This window comes from Harpia harpyja, chromosome 16, assembly GCF_026419915.1.
Source record: "Harpia harpyja isolate bHarHar1 chromosome 16, bHarHar1 primary haplotype, whole genome shotgun sequence".
In the NCBI taxonomy this organism is placed as follows: domain Eukaryota; kingdom Metazoa; phylum Chordata; class Aves; order Accipitriformes; family Accipitridae; genus Harpia; species Harpia harpyja.
This window is the reverse complement of record NC_068955.1, coordinates 19437386-19461181: the sequence shown is the minus strand read 5'-3', so window position 1 is coordinate 19461181 and position 23796 is coordinate 19437386. Positions and strand designations below refer to the sequence as shown.

Below are 23796 nucleotides of genomic sequence, written 5' to 3'. Positions count from 1 at the left end.
ATAATAATGAGAAATATTTATCAAAACATTAGCCCTCTTCTGCAATGAGACTTGTACTGTTTAAAAGATAATTTTTCTCTACTTTTGATATCACTTTTTAGAAAATCATGAGAAAAATAATACAGCCGTCCTGGAACAGACTGTGAAGTAGTTCATCGCGTACTCAAAACTTGCCTGTCAGTTCCTTTGTGTAATAGGTTACCAAATATCAGCTGAGGAGCACAGTCAGTTACTGTAGTTCACTTGATAGCTGTGAAGTTGCTGGACTCCAGTAACTTGCTATGTATCTGGGAGTTATCAATGAAAAAGAAGATAAGAGGCTATAACTTGTATACCTTCCAAATTTGGAGCTTTACTAAGTAAAAGTACTGTGACATGTAGATAGTCACTTTTTAAATCAAGCTACACAGGTGTCTACTGAGCTACAATATTTGTAGGAATGGTAATGTGTAATACAGAGTTATGATGTATATTACTCAATATTGCTATAAGCTGATGGAGGATGTTGTGTTGACTCTACAGCATAGCTGAGCTTTAAACAAAAGACAAAAACCAAAAGGCCTCGCACAAAGCCCTCTTTGCTCTACACTAATGTTTTTGTCCTTGTACAGAGTGTAAGTGGCAAACCCTGAGGGTCTGTCTTTCCCATTTGCACTGAATCCTAAGTCATGCAAACTTTTCACTGATGGACACGTTTCTGGAGAAGGGCATCTGGTTTTGTTCTGTCAGGATCAGTAATGTTATAAGCTCTCAGGTGTAGCAGTTCTTCATATGTACATCCATCAACATCCAAACTTTACTTGCTAACAAACAATGCTTCTCTCCTTGAGTCTCTTCCTATTGTTTTGTTGCTTGTGCTCTCCTCCTTGGCCCTTCCATACTAGAACTTCAGCCTATGAAGTGGGGGGGGGGGGGGGAACATCAGGCTTGAAGTAAACCACCAAACAAAAAACCCAAACCAAACAAAAATCCCAAACCACAAAACCCCATGAAAACTGTGCCATTACATCAGATAATACCATTTGAACTGTTTTCGCTTGTCCTTCTAGAGCTCTGCAGCCAGAGGCTCAGGAGTGTTCTTCACACAAAGACTGAGTGCAGCATGTTGACTAGTAGGCTTTGCGCTTCTTGCTCCATGCTGTTCCCAAGACACAACTTGATCTCTGGTGTAAATCTAATCTAATGTGTACAGGCTGCAAAGTGCCCCTGAGCCTTTAGATTTGCTAGGGATTTCTGGATGTGCTCTGGTCATGGGCCACCTGCCCCTGAGACACTGAGTATGGGAGTGATCCTACAGGGGGGTTCTGCCTCAAGTCCTGCTGGGGATTCCCTATCTGCATTGTTATTACAGCTTTTTGGCTCCTTCATGTTGTTTTGTGCAAAGGACAGAGGGAGAAGAAAATGTCTGATGACTGGATATTCTTTGGCAGTGGTTCAAAAATATAAATGCAGTATTTTCTCCTTAAAAAGAGAAAAAGTCCACTGCTGCTTTATTACTTGACCTTTATGTAGAATTCTAATGACTAGGCAACATAGTTCTGCTGGCAGGCTGTCTGCAAGTGTTAACTGGAGTTATTAAAGGAAAAAAGCAAGAAATAGAAACAACACTCAAATGTTGCTGTAGGCTCAAATGTTCTTTTTTTGTGTGTGTGTGTGTTGGTAATTTCACAAGTACACTCTGATTTTATTTTATTTTTTTGTTCGGCTTGTAGGAAGAAGTTTGTGTTTGTCTACTGCAATTGTCTCTATCTAGAAAAGACATGCTTAAAGGTAGAGACTGTAATTAGCATGAAGATAGCCTAGTGGAGGAGAATCACTGTTCAGAGAGCTGGGATCCTTGAAAGTACATAGCTTAACCACAGTTGCTTTACATGTTCCTTGGTTTGTGTTGGCTCATCTTGCATGCTTGTCACTAAATTGGATCTCCTGTTCTTGTGTTCTCTTGAGATACCTTATTAGCAGGCAATAACTTTAACATCTCCCATTTACTTTCTTCCATTTTAACTTTTCTATAGCTTTCTGATGTCCGTTTCTTTCTTTTCCCAATATGTAGAGGAAAGGGAAAAAAAAAGATAAATTTTAGTGATAGAAGTAGCCAGTTTATCAGTAATTCAAATAGAGAGGTGGTTCAATGACTAAGAGCTATTCTTGTCCTTTTGTGTTTGTGTTAACTTTTAGGTAAATGTGTGTTTATCTGTAGTGGTCTAAAGCTGGTTTTAAGGTTTTCAGAGTTATGACAAAAAAGAGCAATTGGATATTAACTCTGGAAAATGAAAAACTTAATGGCTGCTGGCAAATATTGTGAAAATACCACCACTGTTTACCGTGTAATGCCTTGTGATACTCCGATAGAAACTTGGCTAGTGTAGGCTGTGACCTGAATTAATAATATTGTTTTGCTCATCTCTGTTAAAATGTCAGATTTTTTTTGTTGTTTAGAGGAATATCAATGTAAGTAAAGATGCCTTTCAGACTGCCTGTCTGATGAACTGGAATGGATATTAAGTAAGATGAAATCTTTTCATTACAGAAAATGGGTTGTAGACAGAGATGTGTAAAGATATTATTGTCATCTTTCCTTGCAGTGAGTTACTTGTGTGGGTCCTTATTCTTTTTCTTTCATTGAAGTTGTTAAATACGATGTTATTGTCTTGTCTATGTACTTATTTACAGTATTGACCATTGGAATATTTGGTTTCAATTTGTACTTGCCTCATGTTTAACTTTGGGTAAATCACTTAATTTCTGTTTCTCTCTTTCCTGCCTGGATAGGGAGATGATTTTCTTTTATCTCTTCATTTTAAGCTCCTTTGGGATTTTTTTGATGCTTGTAGGGGAAATAATGAGTCTTTGCTGTAATTTCATTGCACTCAGAAGCCTCGTGTTAACAAATAACAAAATCATAATATTCTGTAGGCATTTCTTCTGAGCAGCATGGTCTACACTTGTACAGGCTTGTACAAGGTAAGGTGCAAAAATTTCCTCCATCTATTTTTTGTTGCGCCCCACACAAAGGCGAGTTGAAATACCAGCCATTTTATTTCTGTTCTCCCCACGGAGACTGGGAAGACACAAGATCCCACCTCCTGTTGAGGAGACAAGATGAAATCCTTTAGACTGGATGTTGTTTGCATATGGTGTCGAGGGTAAATCGGACCAAAGCAGGGGAATTTCACTTGAATTGATTTCTTGCCAATCAACGCAAACCTCTGACCTCTAATACAGATGTTGGGGGAAGTGTGGGGCAGCCCCCAACCCGGCCTCCACTGCCCTTATTTTCAGGGAGACCTGGGGGGCTGAGGTGGTGCTGGCAATGGTTTCCTCACGGTTCCCCTGCTGGTGGTCGCAGGCTCCTCGCAGTTCCCCTCATGGTGGCCGCAGACCCCTCCTCAGTTCAGCCCTGAGGCCGCTGCCCTGGCTGTGGGGTTTGGGCTGGGTCCGGCTGCTGGGCTTTTGCTTACCTCAGGGCCGGCTAGAACTGGTTCCAACCAGTGGGCAGCAGCTGGGGGCTCCCCTCGCAGCCTGGGGGGGGATGGGGGCTTGGAGCCATGCCTGTGAGGTACTGAATTTATAGCTGGTATGTTCCTGATTGCTGCTTTATATTGAGGTGGGAAGCAGCAGGGGGGAGAAAAAGGAAAAAACAAACAAACAAACAAACAAAAAAAACAACAAAAAAGGAGTGGGAGTTGTTCTTTGGCCTGATGGCAGCTGGGTGTCTCCGAAGAGAAAGGCCTCGTACCACGTAGGGGCCATCGATGCAGGCGCTGCCATGGCTCAGGGTGATCCACAGTGAAGAGAGGTGGTCTGCAAACCAGGTGGTTAAAGCCTCTTTATCTGTTTCTTTCCTCAGAAATACTTTTGAAACCAAGAGGCCGTGACCAGCAGCAGGGTTGCCCCTATTGTGAGTGTTCAAATTGAGGCTTTTGTTGGTGCAGGTGATGTCAAATTGGCTGTTTGGTTTATTTTAAGAAGGGAGGAGGAAAGCACTATGCAGTCTGTCAGAAAGCGAGGGAAGTGTAAATACAGAGGAGTTGTACCTCTCAGCATTTTAAGGTAGCAAGTTGCGTTAATACTGCTCTGAGAACCAATAAACATTTTTATATGGTGATTGTTCTGCATCACATAAAAGATAAAATATAGCTCTGGAGTGCACCAACTTGCCACCTATTATTCAGTTCCTGAACCTCAAAAGCAAATTCTTTTCCAGCAAAACTGCCTCTAAAATGCTAATTGCTAGAAACATGACCGCTAATCAGTTTGCTCCCATAATACTGCCATCTATATAAATAGGTGTGCACCTTCCAGAAGGGGAGATTTTAAAGACTTTCACTGATAAGATTTTAAAAAAGGATGCCAACTAAGTGATTAGTCCAGTGGCTTTTTGCCGAAAATAATTTTAAGGGGGGTGGTGGTGGTGGAAAGGAAACCTTAAAATCTGTTATGCCCTTCTCTATCTTCTTATATTGAATATTTTCATAATGTAGTCCATGGTGATGTAAACTCCATCTTTCTAGAGATTTTATATCTAAATGGGAAAATTTGCTAAAGATACATTGTAAGAAAACTCATGACTTGGCAAAAGGACTAACTGTAGTGCATGCAATGACAGATCTCTTCCATTCCTAATCTGTGTCATGGAGAAAGCTGGATTACCTGGGTAACATGGGTCTATGTGTCCCCTCTCAATGCAATCAGATCTTCTGGTTGCATTGCAGATATTCTAGTTAGTGTGTTTCCGTATGATCCGCTTGCTAAAATAAAGAAATGGAATGAGCAATCCAACATCTCTTGCTTTAAAAGCAGATTTTTGTGAAAAGCAGACTTTTGTGTTGTAGTTATCATAAAGAAAAAATTGTATATGCTCAAGGAGGGTATGCTGAAGACTCTAAAACCAGAAGGTGCGTGAAGGAATCAAACTCTGTATGCAAATGCATGGATCTGGCTTCAGATTTCCACCTCACAGCCCCCCACCCTGGTATTTGCAGTTGGCAATGTTGCACTACTTGTGCTATCTTAACATCTACGAAGTAATGTCCCCTGTCAGTAATTTTCAGGATGATCTATCTGAACTGAGATAGATCTTTATCTGTTTCTCCTCTTCTGCCCCACCCCCACCGCCCTGTGTATTTCTAAGGTACTTTCTAAGGTATAGCTGTGTACAGTAAGGCTAAGATGAGAAAAACGCAGAACACAAGAAGTAGCACAGGCTTCAGTTTGCATGAATAGCTACATTAGATAGAGATATATATACACACACCATACCCCCTTTTTATATACACATATATATTATAATATATATAAATACTAACATAATAGAAAGAATGTAAAATAATTTTAAAATAACAAAATATAAAATATTTTATAAAAATATTAAAATAATATAATTGGATATAATAATACAGTATATTTAAATAAATGTCAAATATATACTCTATTATACAATATATATATTTTTATATGTGTATATTCAAGGCCAGGTTCGATGAGGCTTTGAGCAACCTGATCTAGCGGAAAGTATCCCTACCCAACCCCAGGGGGGTTGGAACTGTAGATGATCTTTAAGGTCCCTTCCAACTCAAACCATTCTATGATACATAAAAAGGAGTATTGTCCAAGATGAAGACTTGTTTAAAATGAGATCATCTCTGCAGAAAATAGAGAGAAAAGATGGGAAGAAATATGCATTAAAAATAAAACCCTGTGTGAGTGAAAATGGATTTATGCTTCAGATTGTACTTGAAGTGTAAGGCATAAACTACTCAGCAGTGTTTCCCCTTTGATTATTGGTTCTGTAAGAGCAGCTGTCATGAACGAATGCTGCAGGTAGCACCTGTTCCCATCTCCCCTTTTCTAGTTTTAATTTTGCATTCTAGGAGTGTGGTACGTACATCTGTGTATATGATCCCATGCTAATACAACCCATTTTAACGCATCATTTGAAGGACTCTTCATTATTTCTTGCTCCTGGCTTTATGGCTGCTTAGATTTGTGACACCCAGCTTAATTCTGAGTTGGCTTTTACTATTGTGATTAATTCATATCTATATAAACCTGTTAGAATGCAAAATGACAATGGGATCCTGAGTCCTTAAATGGTTAGTGTGGAAAAACTTCTGATGGACCAGATGTGTTGCTGAAGGACAGAGTATATGTATTTACATTCTGACCTATCACATAAATGCTGTCACAATTTTGCTCTTAACTTGATTTGTGGCATTCCATTAACAGTTATTCTGTGTACCAGGAGAATAATAATTAATGATTCCCAGACTCCCAGAATTGTAACATAAGGACAGGCACTGTTTGGCAGAACAGAGATTGTACTTTACTACAGACAGGAGCTGTTCATATTAATCAAGTGATATTTAGTCTTAAATGCCTTTTAGCTAGTGACTTCTTATTCTCAGGTTAACCATATTACTTACAGGTAACATGCTCTTCTAATTCTGATGGTTATTAATAATCAAAGGCTAGATGCATGGATTTCTGTCTTTCAGAAAGAGAAATGATGCTCTTGATTGACCTTATTTTAAGATGTGCTTAGTGTTGAAATTACTAAGTTAGGGTTTAGAAATGGGGTGGTGAAAGTTTATGGATTTGCTCTTTGATTGAAGCTTTTACAAGGCTGGACACACGTGCAGTGAATGAGTTAAAAAATGTGAAATTAATTGTATGAGTTTCAGGGCTTAGTTATTTAGGACATAATTTTGTGATGGAGAACTTCTGCAGGGCCATCAGTAGTAGGAGTAAATGAGTCACACTTATTTTACCTTGAATACATGCTGTTACTGTGATACTTTTGGACAAGGATGTGTTTTTAACAGAATCCTGACTGCTAAAATCCTCCTAATTTCTAGCTTGTTAAATATAAGCTAACATGTTGAATGATGGTGAGGAAATTTAAATTGGGAGATTTTACAAGATGCAATTTGTTTTCCTAGCAGAAATAACATCTTTTGTAGGATGCTAAAAAGCCATGTTGCACTGTAGAAGCTGCTCTGCAATGCTAAACAGACTTGAGCAACAGGAGGCTCCCAGCAGGGAGTTCCTGTAAGGCAGGAGCTGTCTGCTGCTGTGGAACCAGTGGTTTAGCAGCTCCCAGCTGCATTGCTGTGCTAGCGGGGCATTGCAAAGGTTTCACAGGTGCTGCCAAGCCTGGTGTAACTTAGGATGAGGCTCCTCCTTCTTGAACTTATGGGTGGGCTAGTTTGACAGGTTTTTAAGCTGTTTTTAGTTCTTTGTCAGTTGCCAGCATCAGGGCCTGGTGCTTGTATATGAGCAAGTTCCCTCTTCCTGGTGGTGTGGTATTTTTTTGGGGGGGGGGGGGTTGGCCATGAAGGTCACATCTTCAGCTGACACTGCTTTTTCTGTGAGCAATGCTTATGTGCTGTTTCAGGTGTGATGCTTTGTTTTCTTGTGTAGTAGTTCTTTGAAAGAAGCTTTTGGCTGACTGTCTTTGGGAATGAAATGTGGTTTGTGGTCTGCTTATCTACATCTATCCACTAAACATGGGGAAATAACATCCTGAAATCTAATTCAGTGTTGATGTGACAAAGAGAAAGATGAAGGACACAAGCAGAGACTGCTGCCTTAAATACATGTAATTCCACATGCACACGCTGCTATCTACCAGAAGAATTTAACCAATTATAAGTCGTTATAATTGTGATATAAGTCTATGTGCAGCCATTTATTTATGTAAAATCCTATGTAAGGTATTAAAAAATTGGCCTTATTGTGTGTCAAAGAACGACAATTTTATTTCAACCTAAGTGGCACTCAGGCTTGTAGCAAAATGACCAATATTGCAAACTACAAGTACTGTTATTTTTTTGGTACAAGTTTACCTAGACAGCATCTCTGACCAGCTGTGTGCCTGATCAGTGGCCACTAAAACCAGTGGAAAAAAGCCATTAGCCTCTCCTGCACAACTCTGCTAATGTTGCCTCTTAGTATGTATATATTTAATAAATATGAGAGAGTGTGTGTGTATATATACACATGCATAGAATCATTTAGGTTGGAAAAGACCTTTAAGATCATCGAGTCCAACCATCAACCATGCCCACTAAACCACGTCCTGAAGTGCCTTGTCTATGCACTTTTTGAATACCTCCAGGGATGGTGACTCAACCACTTCCCTGGACAGAACGTATACACAAAGCATATATATGTTTTTATGAAATTTTAAGTCAGAGGGGCATCTTTTAAATGGTCATTAGGAGAAAGGTCTCTGACTTGAGGCACTGTTTCAGATATGTAGCTCTGCTTGCTACAACACTGTCTCCACCATCTGTAAGGAAGCAGCTAGTGGGAAGGATTGAGACATGGGCGTATGCTTACAGTTTGTGTACACTTGAGCACATGTGCTCATGTGAGTGCCATCTGTTTTAGTTGCATATAGCCATTGTGTGAAAGATATTGAACTTCTTGGTGTTTCTGCAGAGAGACTCAGACAGCAGCTACAGCAGAGGTGGCGCACATTGCCCTACCCGTGTTTCAGTCCCTCAAAAAAAAAGCCTTGAAGAGGTTTTCATGGCAGATTTTTAGCATGTGTGTTTGTTAGTAACAGTGTGTCTCTGTTCTTCTATGTCTGTTGTCCTGTATTTGCCAGACTAAAGAAGACTTTGACCCCGAGTAGGATGTTTTTTGTAGAAGATGAAATACTTGATACTCTGAAAGGTTCTTGCTTTGACTTGGTGATGCTTAGGGCGTCATCTACGTGGTCAGCTATAGTAGGAGACTTTCCTTTTAGAATGCTGACTAGAGCTCAACACTGTGTTGTGGCCTTTAATAAAAAGCAGCATCAACTAAACAGAAGGATTCATCAGTCCTGTCATGGTCTTTACTAGGAAGTACAGTTGTCTTGGTCTTACTTGGAAAGGTGAATGAGAAGACTGAAAACTGAACGTCTGCCATTGAGCGCCGTAATTGCCCAGAGCATGGAGGAGCATTCTGAGCAGGACCAGAAGCCTGTAGCGTATCAGGCACTGGGTCTTCAACCCCCCTTGTAGTCATGGGTGTAGGTGGGCTAGTGTGGTACTTTGCTGTCCTGGGGGTACAGCTGGTCCTCTGGCAGACTGCCAGGTGCTTGGGGAGAGCATTTCCTCATGTTGTCAACATTAACTTGGGCTTAAAGATTTGAGCTAATATCTAACCGTAGTCCTGAGACAGACTGTTTGGTTAAGATAGCAGTGTGGCATTTTGTTATTGTTTCTGGAGCATAAGTGACCTCTAAGTAGGAGTTGATCATGTTTTTAAAGGCTCTCAGCCATAATATAAATGTGTGTTTTGTGGGAAGACAATGTATAAAAAGCTGCATTCTTGTCAGGTTTCTAATTTATAGGGAACAATGACATGCAATAATCTAATTTATGTCTGTGTACATTATGTCACTGATCACAAGTAATGGAGTACAAGCAGATGCTTTGATTTGTATGTGTAGAAATTGTTAGTGGGCTGAGGTAATGGTGAAGTAGCTTTAGCTTGCCAGAGGAAAGCTGTTGATTCTGTGTTGGTAGCATACGAAAGTAAATCCTGTGCTTAAAGCTGAGCAGAAAGAGATAGCTAGTGTTGATGAAGTCTGTACTTCTGCAGGCTGAAATACTATTTTCTCAATCCTTTACATGATAGGATTTAGGAGAGGAAACTTCATCTTGGAGATTAAAGTTTTATGCTGATGTGTTCATCTTTGATTAAGGGTATCTCCTCCAAATGAAGATAGTGATAATCATGATAAGTGGCTATTTTCAGTAAATCTGATTATATGATTATCTGTATTTGGTGATCTTAAAAGTCTTTGACAAAGAGACCAAAAAATTCTATTACTAAAAAGAAATGAAGATAGCTGATTTATTCCAGTTGTTAGTGAAGTCTGTGCATCATATGCTAAATGCTTTAAAAAAACAACAACACTAAGCTTGTTTTTCAAATCTTGGTGCGTCATGGGAGCAGGATACATACAAATATTTTCATACTTGGGCATATAAATTTTCAGGCACAGTCTATCAAATGTCTGCAATCTTTTTAAATTGGAGAATTCAGTAACACTTGAACTGCCTATTTTTTATTTAATTTTTTTTCTAAAGAGGTTGTTCTCCCATATTTCACTATACTCCTTTATTAGATGCATGGACTAAGAAGTTTAAGTTTGTTATTTCCAGGAAAATTTGGGTGGTAGGGAGGAACACAGGATGACACCATTACCAAAGCAATCTGGTGCTAATATTGGACAGGGCATGTGAATGCATTACTTTGGTTGTAATACTTTTATGTACTCAGGACAATGTTTGTGGAATCTTGGGGAAAAAAACAAGGACATGCATTAGGAATGAGATTAGTTTGCTAGGAAGGATGCTGAGGACTACTCTGTGTCAATTAAGAGCAATTTGGAGTGGCAAATATCTTAAATGCTGGCTGACTCAGCTTGCAGAATGTAGCCAATAACCAAATGGCAGAATTTCACAAGTGGCTACATCAAAAACTTTCTGTCTCAGTTGGTGACACAAACAACATTAATTTCCTGTGTAAAGTATTTTCTCCAAGAGTGAGATCCATCGATCCCAGGTTTTTCTTCACATCTAAGAAAGTATTGTTTCCCCACTGTTCCTGTCTCCTCCTCCACATTCATTCATCTCCTCCTTGCTATTCTTAAGTCACGGATTAATCTTTTCCTTCAAATATTTTGCATTAGTTTTCCTCTAGCCATGTGGGTGAGTGGGAATGACTTAACCTTTTTTGGTGCGATACATTGTCTCTGGCTTTTGTTGAGAATACATATTGATCTATAGTAGGTAATGCCCTAATGTGAGATGGGGCTAATTAAGAGAAGAGGGAGACAGGCAGCACCCCTCCTTTTTGTGAAAATGAGAAGGCTCTCTTCCTCCTTCTCTTTTGCCTCTTTCTAGTACAACAGTATTTGGATGTGTCTCTTAGTCACCAGGTATAAAGGAAAAACATGGAGGAAAAAAGATGTGTACAGCATTTCAAACTGATAGAAAAATGAAGTCATTTAACATGGAAGGATCCAATACTTCAGTAAGTTAGACATCAATGGCCTTTCTGTAAATGTAGTACTAAATGATCCTGAAATCGTATGCACATATACTTGCTTTCTGTTGCAATCTTTCTCTCAATAACAAGAATTACAATTATACTAAATCAATTTCCTCTAGAGTTCAAGCTAATTCAAAATAAACAAGGCTAAATAATAACTCAATATTAACTCAGAAATGTTCAACCCAGATGGCTCTGACCTGTGCAGTAGTCCAGGAACATGCAAACCCTATGTTGCTTATGCCATGAAATTTACTTGATGGCCTTGGTTATCGGCTGGAGTTATGTGGTAGCCTTTTGAATTGTTTTTGAGTTAGCTCCACAGATCAGTAGGAGAACGCCATGTCACCCTGGACTGAAGAGGCCTGAGTTTCCCTAGGTTTGCTAAATGACTGTTTGTTTTCTTTCTAGAGTCCAGCCTATGGGGAAGTGCACATAAGAATAGGATAAATATGGCTTTTAAGGGTGAGGACCACTTAGATTCCCTTCCGTTACCTGTTCAGCGGTAAGTGGTGCACTCTGTCATCCAGACTCGAATGATTCAATGTCTCTAAGGCCGCAGCTGCACTTTCCTTTGAGGATCCAAAGACACTTAAACTTATTTTTAAACTCAGTTTTAGGTAAAGTTCACACAGTATGTTGAGAATGAATGTGGAAATCTGGGATGCATTTCTCAAAGCATTTGCAACTTTGTATACCTGAAGTCTGGTAAATCATGACAGTGACTATGCAGTCATCATTTTAAATGGATGAACATGTTTGCAGTAGAGATGTGACTGTGTTTACTGGATCAGTTCTTTGTCATAATGGAAATCACTGGAACTCGCTGCACTCTGTGAAGACTGCTGAAAACTATAAATATAAATTTCCTTAACCTGGTTGACTTTCTTCAGGTGTAGCTATCGTAATGATACGAAGGTTATAGTATAATCTCTCCAGTCCGTGGTGCACTGGTGGGACTGGAGACATTGGTGACTCTACTAATCAACAAGTTTTTTAAAATCTGGCTGTTGGTTGGCATCTAGTAGCTGTATCTGCATAGCATACTTTCACTTCTAGTGTAATGGAGGTTCCATGAAAAGAAAAAAAAATGAATAATGAATACAATAACCTTCTGCATTCTCATTGAACTACAGTCTTGATATGTGGCAAAACTGATTTTTTTTTTTTTTTTTGGGGGGGGGGTGGGTGGGCGGGGGGTTGCTGCTGAATCCAGGAATAAAATCAGAAATAAAAAGGATCGAAATTTCAGTCTTTCTCCTAGTCTTCTTTCTCCAGGTCAGATTGTAATTCTTTGTTGTAGTTAACTGGCTGCTGACATGCAATCTCAAAATGTGATGCTTTTCTTCATAAGGAATTTGATATTTTTCTACCTTTCCCTGGCTGAGTCTTCTAGCAGATACTTTGGTGATGCCGTTAAGCTCACAGTCACAGTTAGACCATATGAGTATATTGTCTTCTGAAAGAAATACCATGTGGAGGAACACAGTTTGGGTATCCTAGGTGCCAAAGTAACTGGTACTGTTTGTTAGATTCTAGCCAAAACTTGCTTTGGAATTCAGTGAGTCCTGGAAGCCCTGAATAGCCAAGCATGGAGTGGGCTGGTATAAACAGCAATGAGGTGTCCTGTATTACTTACTAGTTTAATTTTCTTCCATGGGATGGAGCCATGGAATATAACTTCAGATGCACACAGTGAAAACAGACTAATGACTTTGCTATGGAAATGCTCAGACTAACCCAATGGTCAGATAAGGTGTCAGACATCCAGGTTAATTGCTTGGTGATAACTAATGGGTTCCAGAAGCTGAATCCTGGATCAAAAGTCAAAGAAGTTGTCAACGCCATCTGCTATGCCAAGAACTTAGGTTGCAAAATGGGCCAGTGAAGCCTCTTATTGTAGTAGAAAACTAGCTACAAGCAGAACCAAAGGCAGTAGGTCCTGTGGATGGCTGATCCAGGTTGATGGTGGCAAGTTTTGTTTGCCAACACCTAAATGGGGAAATTGGCTGCAAACTCTCTAAGCTAGTGACTGGAAATGTGGAGTAGGAATATTGCATGCAGCACTCAAAGGTAACAGCAGCACAGAACTGAAGAGCACTGAATTTTGTAGGCTAGAGATTTCTGGAAAAGGAAACTGCCTGCAGGTCAGTTCTACTGCATTCAGGGAAGCAGAACTCTGCCATGCTATGTGAGCAAAACCATGCCACCTTACGCTGACTGCACTACAATGTATCTTGGCACAAGAAGTGATCTGCGGAAGTCCCACATAGCAAGCACTATGTTCTGGCAAACAGCTTGGCTCAGCAGGGCAATGCTATATGGAGAAATTTAAAAATAAACACTTTCCCCCACCCCAAATAAAATATGAAGCTCTTAATTTCTGTGTTTATTTTGAAAGGGAATCCTTTTTCCTTTTGATGAGGGTTATTTCAGAGAAAGCCCATGTAACAAGATAGGTAGACTGAAGTTATCAGTTGTCAGACAGGTGAAGGGCACAGGGAAGACTGGAACTGAAAATGAGGAAACATGTTTTTACCCTAAGAATTTGCAGAAAAAAACCAGTATGGACTAGATCAATAAAGTCCAGGAGCTGTACAAAATGCTTTTCTTGATGATTTTTTTTAAACACTCAACATAATAGCTTTTTCCAAAGAAATGCAACTTATGTGAGATTGAATTGTTTCTCTGGGTTAGAGAAAGGAGTGATATGGATCCTATAGGGAGTTTAAAAGGATTAAGTCAGGTTTCAAAATAACTAACAAGATTCAAGTATTATTTATTGTTTATTGTTGATGTAACCAAGCCTAGGATGTAAGCCTGTCTCAGGATTCCAGTTCATGCTCCTGCTTTTTGTGAGGGGGACTTGAATTAATTTGAAGGCATGCACTGTTCTGTCCTGTCACAGGGAAAAGGTAACACAAATCCAACTGAGGTTAGTCCTGTGGAGCACCACAACCATGTCTTGCTTTATGTTTAGGTCAGAATCTTTCAGAAGTAAAAGCAGACACATTGCCAAGCAAGAATATCTGTCTCCATAGCAAAAGTGTACCATACACATACAAACTGATTCCAAGTGTTTCCACAGCAGCCATTAAAGTCAACAGTTATCTTGGCTGCATAAGGAATTTAGAACTGGGGCCTTAAACAAAGTCTCTATGCTGCATGCATTGTTGTTTACACTCTTCTCTCTCCTCAGATTTTGTGGGAAAACACAGCTTGTATCGGAAAGTCTCTAGAGTATTGAGTCACTATGCTAGTGGTTTTCTAACATACTGTCAGACCTACTTTCTCTAATTGACATCCAGACTGCTATGGATACAATATTTAAAACTAGAAAGTATCCTGAGGAAAAAACCCAAATTATTGTTACAGAAACTTTATTTTCTGTTTCAATGAGTTAGGAATTTACAATTAGTGACAGTTTTGTCCCTTAGGAGAGAAAACAGTTGGAATTGGATCACTTTTATAAAGAATTGATCTAGTGACTCTCCAAAAACTGTCAGTAGTCCTACATAAAGCACTTCACAGGACCATACAAAATAATCTGTTGCCATGAGTGATGGCCAGTTCACTATAGCAGGTGAAATGTGTAAATATTCCTTAGAGATGCATATATTCTCATTCTGTAGTAGGGTTGTTTTATTATAGCTTTTGAAAAATGTCGTGACCCTTTCCTCGTATCTTTCTATTGGTATTGGTTTTCCATCTTTCTGGTGAGTTTTTCCAGATGGGAAAGGCAATGTAAAAGGAGCTGCGTTTCTCTTCTGTCCCTGGCCCCCCCTCCTGTATGATGAAAAATCATTGGCCTTTTTGTTTTCTTTAAGTTAAAATTGTAATTTACAGCTTTTTTCATTGTTGTCATGGTTTTTTGTAGTTTTCATGTTGGATAGTAAACTAAACATTTGGAGTGCTGAATCTGGAGTCGTTCAGCTAAAGAAAGAGTACTCATAACAAAAAGTGAAATAGGACACTTTTTGCTTCTCAGGTTATATGTTCGGTTCAGTGTTGCAATTGTGAGAAATACAGTATGATTAGACATATTTTTTAAAAAGGAATAAAGTAAGGTCTTGTGTGGAAATCAGGTAAAACACCACCACCACCAAAAAAACCCCTCAAACAAAACCAATCAAACAAACAAAACCAATCAAACAACCAGCCCAGCCTTGCCCTGCCCCCACAGCCCCTGCCCCGATCTTGCTGAAAGATGTTGAAATTTGGGCTATATATCTCAGAGGTACTCTTGAAAATGAAGTGGGGGTTGGAGTAGAGAGAATTTGTCTTCCTGATCTTCAGAAATGCAATACTGCTGGATTATTTAATACATTGTCTAAACATCCTTATAGCTTCAACAATGAAAGATGATACTGGAGGTTATAATTTCAACTTGCATACAAAAAAAGGGCAATACTGATTATTTAAAGGTTTTTTTTGTTTGCTTATAAAAGGTCAATACTTTGAATATGAAGACCAGGAAGATAAACCTAGTAGGTGTCTATATTTAGTTTCTTTTTCCTGGTTTTAATATTATTATTATGTTGTGTTCTGGTGGAAGTTTACATAATCATTGGGATATAGATATGAATTCTTATCACTGCTTCAGATGAAGGAGGTGAGGCAGAGAAAGTAGACAAGCCTTTCAAATCTAGGTAGTTGTGGTTATGTCATTTGTAGCATTTCATCTCTCAAAATCACTTCCTTGATTTGATACCCGAAAGCTGGAAAAATTTGCCATAAGGGACTTCTGTGGCAGAGCCAAAAATAGAATCCAGGCTTCCTGTCTCCCTGTTCTTAACCAAAAGACAGTCTTTCCTCCTTTTGTTCTTCTTTTTTGTTGAACTAAAGATCTGAGTCCTGTGAAAGAACAATATGAATAAGGTCATGTCATGCATATTTATAGCCTTGCATTGCTCTTTAAAATGTACTGTGTATCTGCAGGTGTTCTGGTAACTTCTCTAGAGGATCTGCTTAGGTGTCCTGTTACATAAATTAAGATTAACATGCCCTCTGCTATTAAGAATATCAGTGTTAGTATATCTATCAGCTCTTAATAAAATCTGAATTTCTTCCAGTATGCTTCTGGGGTTTTTTTAGCCTACTTTTTGTTTAATTTTTTTTCTTGCAGTGCTATTTTTGTATATGTGCATGGCAGGTAATGTGGTAGGTGGAGATCTGTTCACTGTGCATGCATGCTCTCTCTGGTGAAAGAAACTGTACAAGCTGTAGTGACTACATCTGATCTGTACATTATGTAAGATATGATGGAAGTTACTGAAGGAAGGAGATTCATAAAATGACTTGAAGAAAAAAATCCTGTTATAGGCACAACTTTACAATGGAAGCAAGAACATCGTTAATGTGAGAAAAGTATGCCTTTTAAGTCCAGGTAGGAATGTAATCATCTTGCTCCAAACTCAGGTTTGCTGAAATAAATGGAGTAGTTAAAAAACAAACAAAAACCCCCAAACCCAGGAGTTGCTATTTGCCAGTGTCATACACAAAAATTGGTGTGTTCTTTAAGTTCAGATTTGAAACCTTTTCCGAAGTAATAATTTGTGCTGAGGAATGTGCTTCTCTAACATGCAGCAAGAGCAGAGCTTTAGAAAGGTCTGTGTGAGAAGCCCCCAGGTAGCTGAGATAGCAATATAACAACAGAGCTATTGCAAGGCCCACACCGTGATGGCCCTTGAATAAACAGTAGCTTAAGGTACAGAGAGCTAAAGTGGAGAAGATGCCAAATCTCATAGTATAAAAATTCGAGGTCAGCTTTGGCTTGGTTATGAGAAAAAAAACACTGTTCTGTGTCTGTATTTCCTCGTCTAACTATGTATAAAGATGGATGAAATTGGTATTTGGAAACTTGTAATGCGTTTGTCCCCTTGGATCCAGAGGAATTGAGGATAACTGGGGGGGGGGGGGGGGGGGGGGGTTAAAGGGTGAGGACTTGCAGTAAAAGAAGAATTTGTTGATTAGGTTCAAAATCCAAGGACAGTACTGAAGGATTTAAGGAATGCACAGTGAGAGAGACCCCGAAACTTTATTTTCTCAGCAAATGATATGAACTGGAATACCACCTCACTGCAGACTGTAGAGAATTCTGAGTGAGTTGCCATCCAGAGGGACCTTGACAAGCTAGAGAGGTAGGTCTGTGTGAACCTCATGAAGTTCAACAAGGCCAAGCGCAAGGTCCTGCACATGGGTCAGGGCAATCCCAAACATGGATACAGGCTGGGTGATGAGTGGATTGAGAGCAGCCCTGTGGGCAAGAACTTAGGGCTGTTGGTGGATGAAAAACTGAATATTGAGCTGGCAACGTGTGCTCGCAGCCCATAAAACCAGTCATATCCTGGGCTGCATCAAAAATGTGGCTAGCAAGTCCAGGGAGGTGATTCTCCCCCTCTACTCTGCTCTCACGAGACCCTACCTGGAGTACTGCATCCAGCTCTGGGGCCCCCAGCGTAAGAAGGACATGGACCTGCTCGAGTGAGTCAAGACAAGGGTCCCAAAGATGATCAGGGGGCTGGAGCACCTCCCCTGTGAGGACAGGCTGAGAGAGTTGGGCTTGTTTAAGCCTAGAGAAGAGAAGGCTCCAGGGAGACCTTTTAGCAGCCTCCCAGTACTTAAAGGGGTCTACAGAAAAGATGGGGAGGGACTCTTTGTCGGGGAGTGCAGTGACAGGATGAGGGGTAATGGTTTTAATCTACCCTTTTTCAGTTTTAGATTAGATATTAGGAAGAAATTCTTTACTGTGAGGGTGGTGAGGCACTGGAACAGGTTGCCCAGAGAAGTTGTGGATGCCCCATCCCTGCCAGTGTTCGAGGCCAGGTTGGATGGGGCTTTGAGCAACCTGGTCTAGCAGAAGATGTCCCTGCCCATGGCAGGGGTGTTGGAACTAGATGATCTTTAAGGTCCCTTTGAACCCAAACCATTCTATGATTCTATGAATTGTTCAAAATAACTTGCATGTTTTTACTAAGCAAACAGAAAGCAAACACTTCTAAGGCTACCTCCAGAGCTCTAGGACCAATGCCCTCCATCTATGAAGTGCTGGGCACCATGTTCTCTTTCACAACTTTGCTAAGTACTTTGTTGCTTGCCCAGTGGGGAATGAGGTGTTGATTGAAATGATGCTAAAACCTTTATGAAACTGGAAGAAAAAATTAATTGTTTATATTTGGGATTAACTGATATTTTGACATATAATATTTGCCAAAAGTTGAAAGTTGAGACTTGAAATAGAAGCAAGAGAAATGCAGAAACTGCATTAATTCTACTTGTTTCTCTGCCAAATCAGGATGATAAACATGTAGAACTTTCTGAAACATATGGATGTATGAGACGAAAAATATGAAAGTCTATAATGGATTATATTTTTTTTATAATGGAAATTGCATTCCTCATCCAAAAAAACCTCAACACTTGACAAAATATTCCTAGTAAGGCAGATGTGTTAAAAAAAAAAAAAACAAACAAAAAACAAAAAAACAAAAAAACAAACAAAAAACCCCCCAAACTTTACAAAGACTTTTTTTTTTTAAAGATGCATTTCTACCTGTTCAGGAACTGAATTACTTCAAGGACTATTCACATCAGATTTTACTTCTAGAGCTTTATCTGGCCTCTGCACAGCTGAGAAGAGATGTGTGTTGGGTTTGCATGGCAAGGTTTTGGTAGCTGGTGGGGGGGCTATAGGGGTGGCTTCTGTGAGAAGCTGCTGGAAGCTTCCCCCTTGTCCAATAGAGTCAATGCCAGCCGGCTCCAAGATTGGCTTGGCCTTGGCCAGCAGCGGGTCCGTCAAGACAGTGATAGTGCCTCTGGGATAACATATTTAAGAAGGGAAAAAAAGTTGCTCTGGCACAGAAACTGCAGCCAGAGAGAGGAGTGAGAATATGTGAGAGAACTCTGCAGACCCCCAGGTCAGTGAAGAAGGAGGGGGAGGAGGTGCTCCAGGCATCGGAGCAGAGATTCCCCTGCAGCCCGTGGGGAAGACCATGGTGAGGCAGGCTGTCCCCCTGCAGCCCAGGGAGGTCCACGGTGGAGCAGATATCCACCTGCAGCCCGTGGAGGACCCCACGCCAGAGCAGGTGGGTTCCCGAAGGAGGCTGTGACCCTGTGGGAAGCCCACGCTGGAGCAGGCTCCTGGCAGGACCTGCAGATCTGTGGAGAGAGAAGCCCAGGCTGGAGCAGGTTTGCTGGCAGGACTTGTGACCCCGTGGAAGGGACCCACACTGGAGCAGTCTGTGCCTGAAGGACTGCACCCCGTGGAAGGGACCCATGCTGGAGCAGTTTGTGAAGAACTGCACCCTGTGGCAAGGACCCACGTTGGAGAAGTTTGTGGAGGACTGTCTCCTGTAGGAGGGACCCCACGCTGGAGCAGGGGAAGAGTGTGAGGAGTCCTGCCCCTGAGGAGGAAGGAGCAGCAGAGACACTGTGTGAGGAACTGACCCCAACCCCCGTTCCCCTGTGCTGCTGGGGGGGGGGGGGTAAGCAGAGAATTTGGGAGTTAAGCTGTGCCCAGGAAGAAGGGAGGGGTGGGGGGGAAGGTGTTTTAAGGTTTGGTTTTATTGCTCATTACCCTACTCTGGTTTGATTGGCAATAAATTCAGTTAATTTTCCCCAAGTCAAGTCTGTTTTGCCTGTGAGGGTAATTGGTTGAGTGATCTCTCTCTGTCCTTATCTTAACCCATGAGTCTTTCATCATAGTTTTTTTCCCCTGTCTAGCTGAGGGGGGGCAGAGTGATAGAGCAGCTGTGTGGTGCTTAGTTGCTGGCTGGGGTTAAACCACAACAAGGTGTTTTGAGAACATTGAGTCTGAAGTATAAGACATGTGAAGAGCTTTTTAACATGTTTAATATTGTGTTTGGATGTTCTTTAATAACAGATAGAACCCCAAATAGGGCTGTCAGGAAAAGAATGGATTCAGCTATTGGTCTTCTGTCCCTAGAGGCTCTAAAATTTCACAAATACTGGGTGATTTAGTCCTCAGAGTCAAAGGCAGGGAAATTATGTTATCCAGTCATAAAAAGTGAGTCTTGGCCAAAATTGCATAGGTATGTTCCTTTTTATTCAGCTAGCCAATGATCTCTCACCCCTTGTATATTCTGTAGGTGATGGGAATCTGTAGCTTTTGATGCCATCTGTTCATCTGGTGTTAAATTCTGGTTTTGATTGAATTTTGGCAGCAAGTTATTTGGTTGCATATCAGTTCATTGAAACATTTCCTGTTTCATTATCTACCTATTTTCTTAGATATGAATCTCTCAAGTGAATGATTCCTAGGGATGTGACTTCTGTGAATTAACCTGAATAAAGGTTATTCCCTTTTATCTCATTCTGGTGTATTCTTTTTTTCACCATCTCAGTTCTTGTTACCTTTCTAATTCGTATCTGCATGGCTTCTGCACTTTGTTACCACTTCTGCTATTAGTGCCTGTACTCACAAGATTTGCCTCACTTTCATTTGTTTTTTATAGCACCTTGACTCTTCAGGAATGAGCAATCCATTTGTAAGTATGCACAACTCTAAGACTGTGCTCATGTTCATAATTAATCATAAAATCATGTTTAAGTGCTTTAAATGCTTAGTCTAATCGGTGATTGTACATGGCCTTACACTTCTAGACATCTTCTAGAAGTGCTGAACTCTTTCTCTTTCATGGTTTCCTACAGTGTTGTCTGCTGATAATCAAGGGCTTGTACTTCTGGCTTTTCCCACCTACGTCTGCCGAGTGAACTTCCTGTCTGACAAGCACTCCATGCAAAGTAGAAAACATTTGTATTTCCTGTTTGTATTTCACAGGCTACTTACTGTGCATAGATCTTGCCCTGCTAATTTGAATCCTACATTCCATAGAATCAGTTTTATTTGGATGATGTCAGGAACTTGTGTTTTGTGGCTCTTTCTAAAGCATTCAGATTAAAGACTGCAAGAAACTCTAGAGAAAAAAAATGTACGTTAGCTGTAATACAAGAGCTAGAGCTGAAGATTTACAGAGTTCAAAGTTCAGTGGCTCTATGAATTGCTGCTCTATGTATGTATTTTTAAAAACCATTCAAGAATGGAATGCTTGCTGGGGAATTGAAAACCTTTTTTGAAAAACCTCTTTTTGCAGCAAGCTGTAGGAACAGAGTACCACAGAAGAAAAGGTGCTCTGCTAATAATGCAATAAAGTTACCTTCTGCTGACAAGGAATAAATTCAGTTATTGCATAGATCAAGGCACTAGTGATGCTTCATTTAATGACCTTGTATTCTTTTCATTTCACTTAGTTACCCTCTAACAATTCAGCAAAGAATCTTACAGCGTCAGAAAGGGAGCTTATCTTACTATGAAGTATTTCTGATTTTAGTGATTTATATTCCACCTGTAACCAAACTGAAAGCCGGGTTGTTTGTGGGAGTTTTGATGGTGGTAGTTAAAACAGATTTGTGTATCCATACGGTCCTTCTGGGAAGGATTTTCAGATATGCTGTTTGACTGGATCCAAAGGATGATGTTAGTAAAGTAGCAACTATTGATTTGTCATCATTTGGTGGCATTCATGAGGAATATGAACCAACAGATTTTTATTTTTTTCTTTGAATCCCTGGGTAAAATATCTCTGTTCCTATATTCAGGATGTTAAAATGTAGGTCAGCAGTTTAGCTCACAGGCAGTAAAAATGATTGCATTTTGCTTGTACTTTATGCATTTTTGGGGTGTGCAAGTCTGCCAGAATGCAAGATTTTTCCTAACCTTTTCATTCTGATAGCTTTATCACTATATCTTTATATTCAGTTGTATAACATGCTGTAGAAACATATTATATTACTTCCCAGAGCTATGCTGTAGAATATTTTATGTTGAACTGTAGAAGTCAAATGAATTTTGGCTTTTAACCTGAAGGAAATTTGAGTTTGTCCATTATAATTGTGAACTTATGATGACTTTAAAATGCAAACGAATTGATGAATTTAAACAATCTGTTCAACGGCCTCACTAGACTTTTTTCATTAGTTGGTATTTCATATTTGTGGCTTGCTGTTAGTTGGGAACTTTTTAAAATGATCAAGCACTATCTTTCATTCTTAAAGACAGTTAAGATTTTATGCTGAATTCCTCTTGTCAGAGTCAGTAGGATGTTTCATAGTATGTGGGCACACAAGCACTGTAAAGAGGTCAAGCTAGTGCTGGTATAGCCTTTATGATAGAAGAAATTTGGCTGATTATTTTCAGAATGCATATTTTTGAAATGTGGGCGTCCTTTCTATAGACTCTTTTCTTTTTGTGTATTAGAGAAATAGTAGTCCCCATCTGCCTGATGAATATCTTGTGTTTGGGACTTGGTATCCTTTTCAGAAAGGACCCTCAAATTAATGTCTTTGAAACAAGAGTGACAGAACATGCTTGAATGTTAGGTTACCTTATCTGCCAGACATAGATGATGCTTTCTGACTGCATCTTCAAAACTATTGCATGAAACTTTTATTATGACATCAAATTAGTAATCCTGTCAACCTTTGCACCCTGTAGCTAGCTCTTCTAGCCATTGTTTTATGGCTTTGACTCCATGGTTTGTGCTTTGTCTGCAAACTTTCCCTGGTACTGGCAGGACCTTTTCAAAGAATTCTTATGTTGTTTGTGGTTGATTATGTTTACTTGCATTCAAATCTTCACCATACTTATTTTTCTGTAGCGCATTTCAGAAGAGATGGTGATCAGGTTTACACATATTCTACCATTCCTGTTGGATGTCTGTGCTCTGTTTTCAGAAGACAGCCTTGCTAGTTAATTTTGTGTTTAAGGTTTTATCTTGCACATGGGAGTCTTCTTTCTTGTTTGTGAATCTAACAATATGAACGATGAATTAATTGACACAAATGCTTTGATTTCTTTAGTCTACCAAATGTTTTTACTGCAATTCGATGCTTGTCTGTTTTGTGGAGTCTTCTAGTAATGTAGATGGATTCTTGGAGGTTTGGAATATATATGAGGAGCTCACGGAATTTTTAAACTGTAAAGTAATTGTATTTATATTGTCATCTTAGTTCTTTAACTCAGAATTTAATGTCAGCATTCTCTGCCTATTATTATAATGATTTACACTTTATACCTGTTTTAGCATTAACAGTCTTCCCATTTAGTTCACAGATGGTGTCCCATATGTGCCACCCCCACCCCCTCCCCCCAAAAAGGGGGGGGGAACGACGACAAAACCAAAACCTGAAACTGTTTAGTTTTGGTACAATCTTAAGTATCTAGACATCTTGCTTATTTACCACGTCTTGCTTATTTGCCACAAAGGCTTAAGGAAAACTTCCTAAAACCTACCATAGAAGTTCAATAGCTCCTTTGACTGAGTTGTTGTTCTGCAAGAATGTATGTTGTTATGTAATAATGTTTCAGCCATGGGGAGCAGGTAGAAGCCACATTCTTGGCTTCTGTATTGTCTATGTGAACTTCCTGGCATCAAAGAATAGTAAGCCTGAACTGCAGGCGTACTCTTCCTGAACCCAACGTATTAGCTGTGGGGAATGGATATGCAGAAGGAACCTCTCCTGGCAACTGTACGGCTAAGAAGGAAAAAGGAATACAGAGTAAGAAACAGAAGAGCATGACAGGATCAGGCCATCATGATGACTTGCTACATCTTGTGACATGCAAGATAAGCGGTTGTCAAACTTGTGCATAAGAGTGGAGGAATTCTGAAGGCTGTGTCTCGCAGAACTCAAGACACTATCTTGCAGGCATGTCTCGTGGTT

General features: G+C 39.9%; 1 protein-coding gene across 6 annotated transcripts in view; it reads left to right on the top strand.

The window, feature by feature from the left end:
- INSC (INSC spindle orientation adaptor protein) overlaps positions 1-23796 on the top strand; it is a 149631-nt gene that overhangs the window by 32132 nt on the left and 93703 nt on the right. For 5 of the 6 annotated variants that reach the window (XM_052811693.1, XM_052811692.1, XM_052811690.1 and 2 more), the window contains exon 2: positions 11467-11560. In XM_052811693.1, the coding sequence (XP_052667653.1) occupies positions 11508-11560 (53 nt within the window). In that variant the 5' untranslated portion in view covers positions 11467-11507. Of the gene's footprint in view, positions 1-3855; positions 3936-11466; positions 11561-23796 lie in introns of those variants that run through there. The other variant, XM_052811694.1, reaches the window with a different exon arrangement.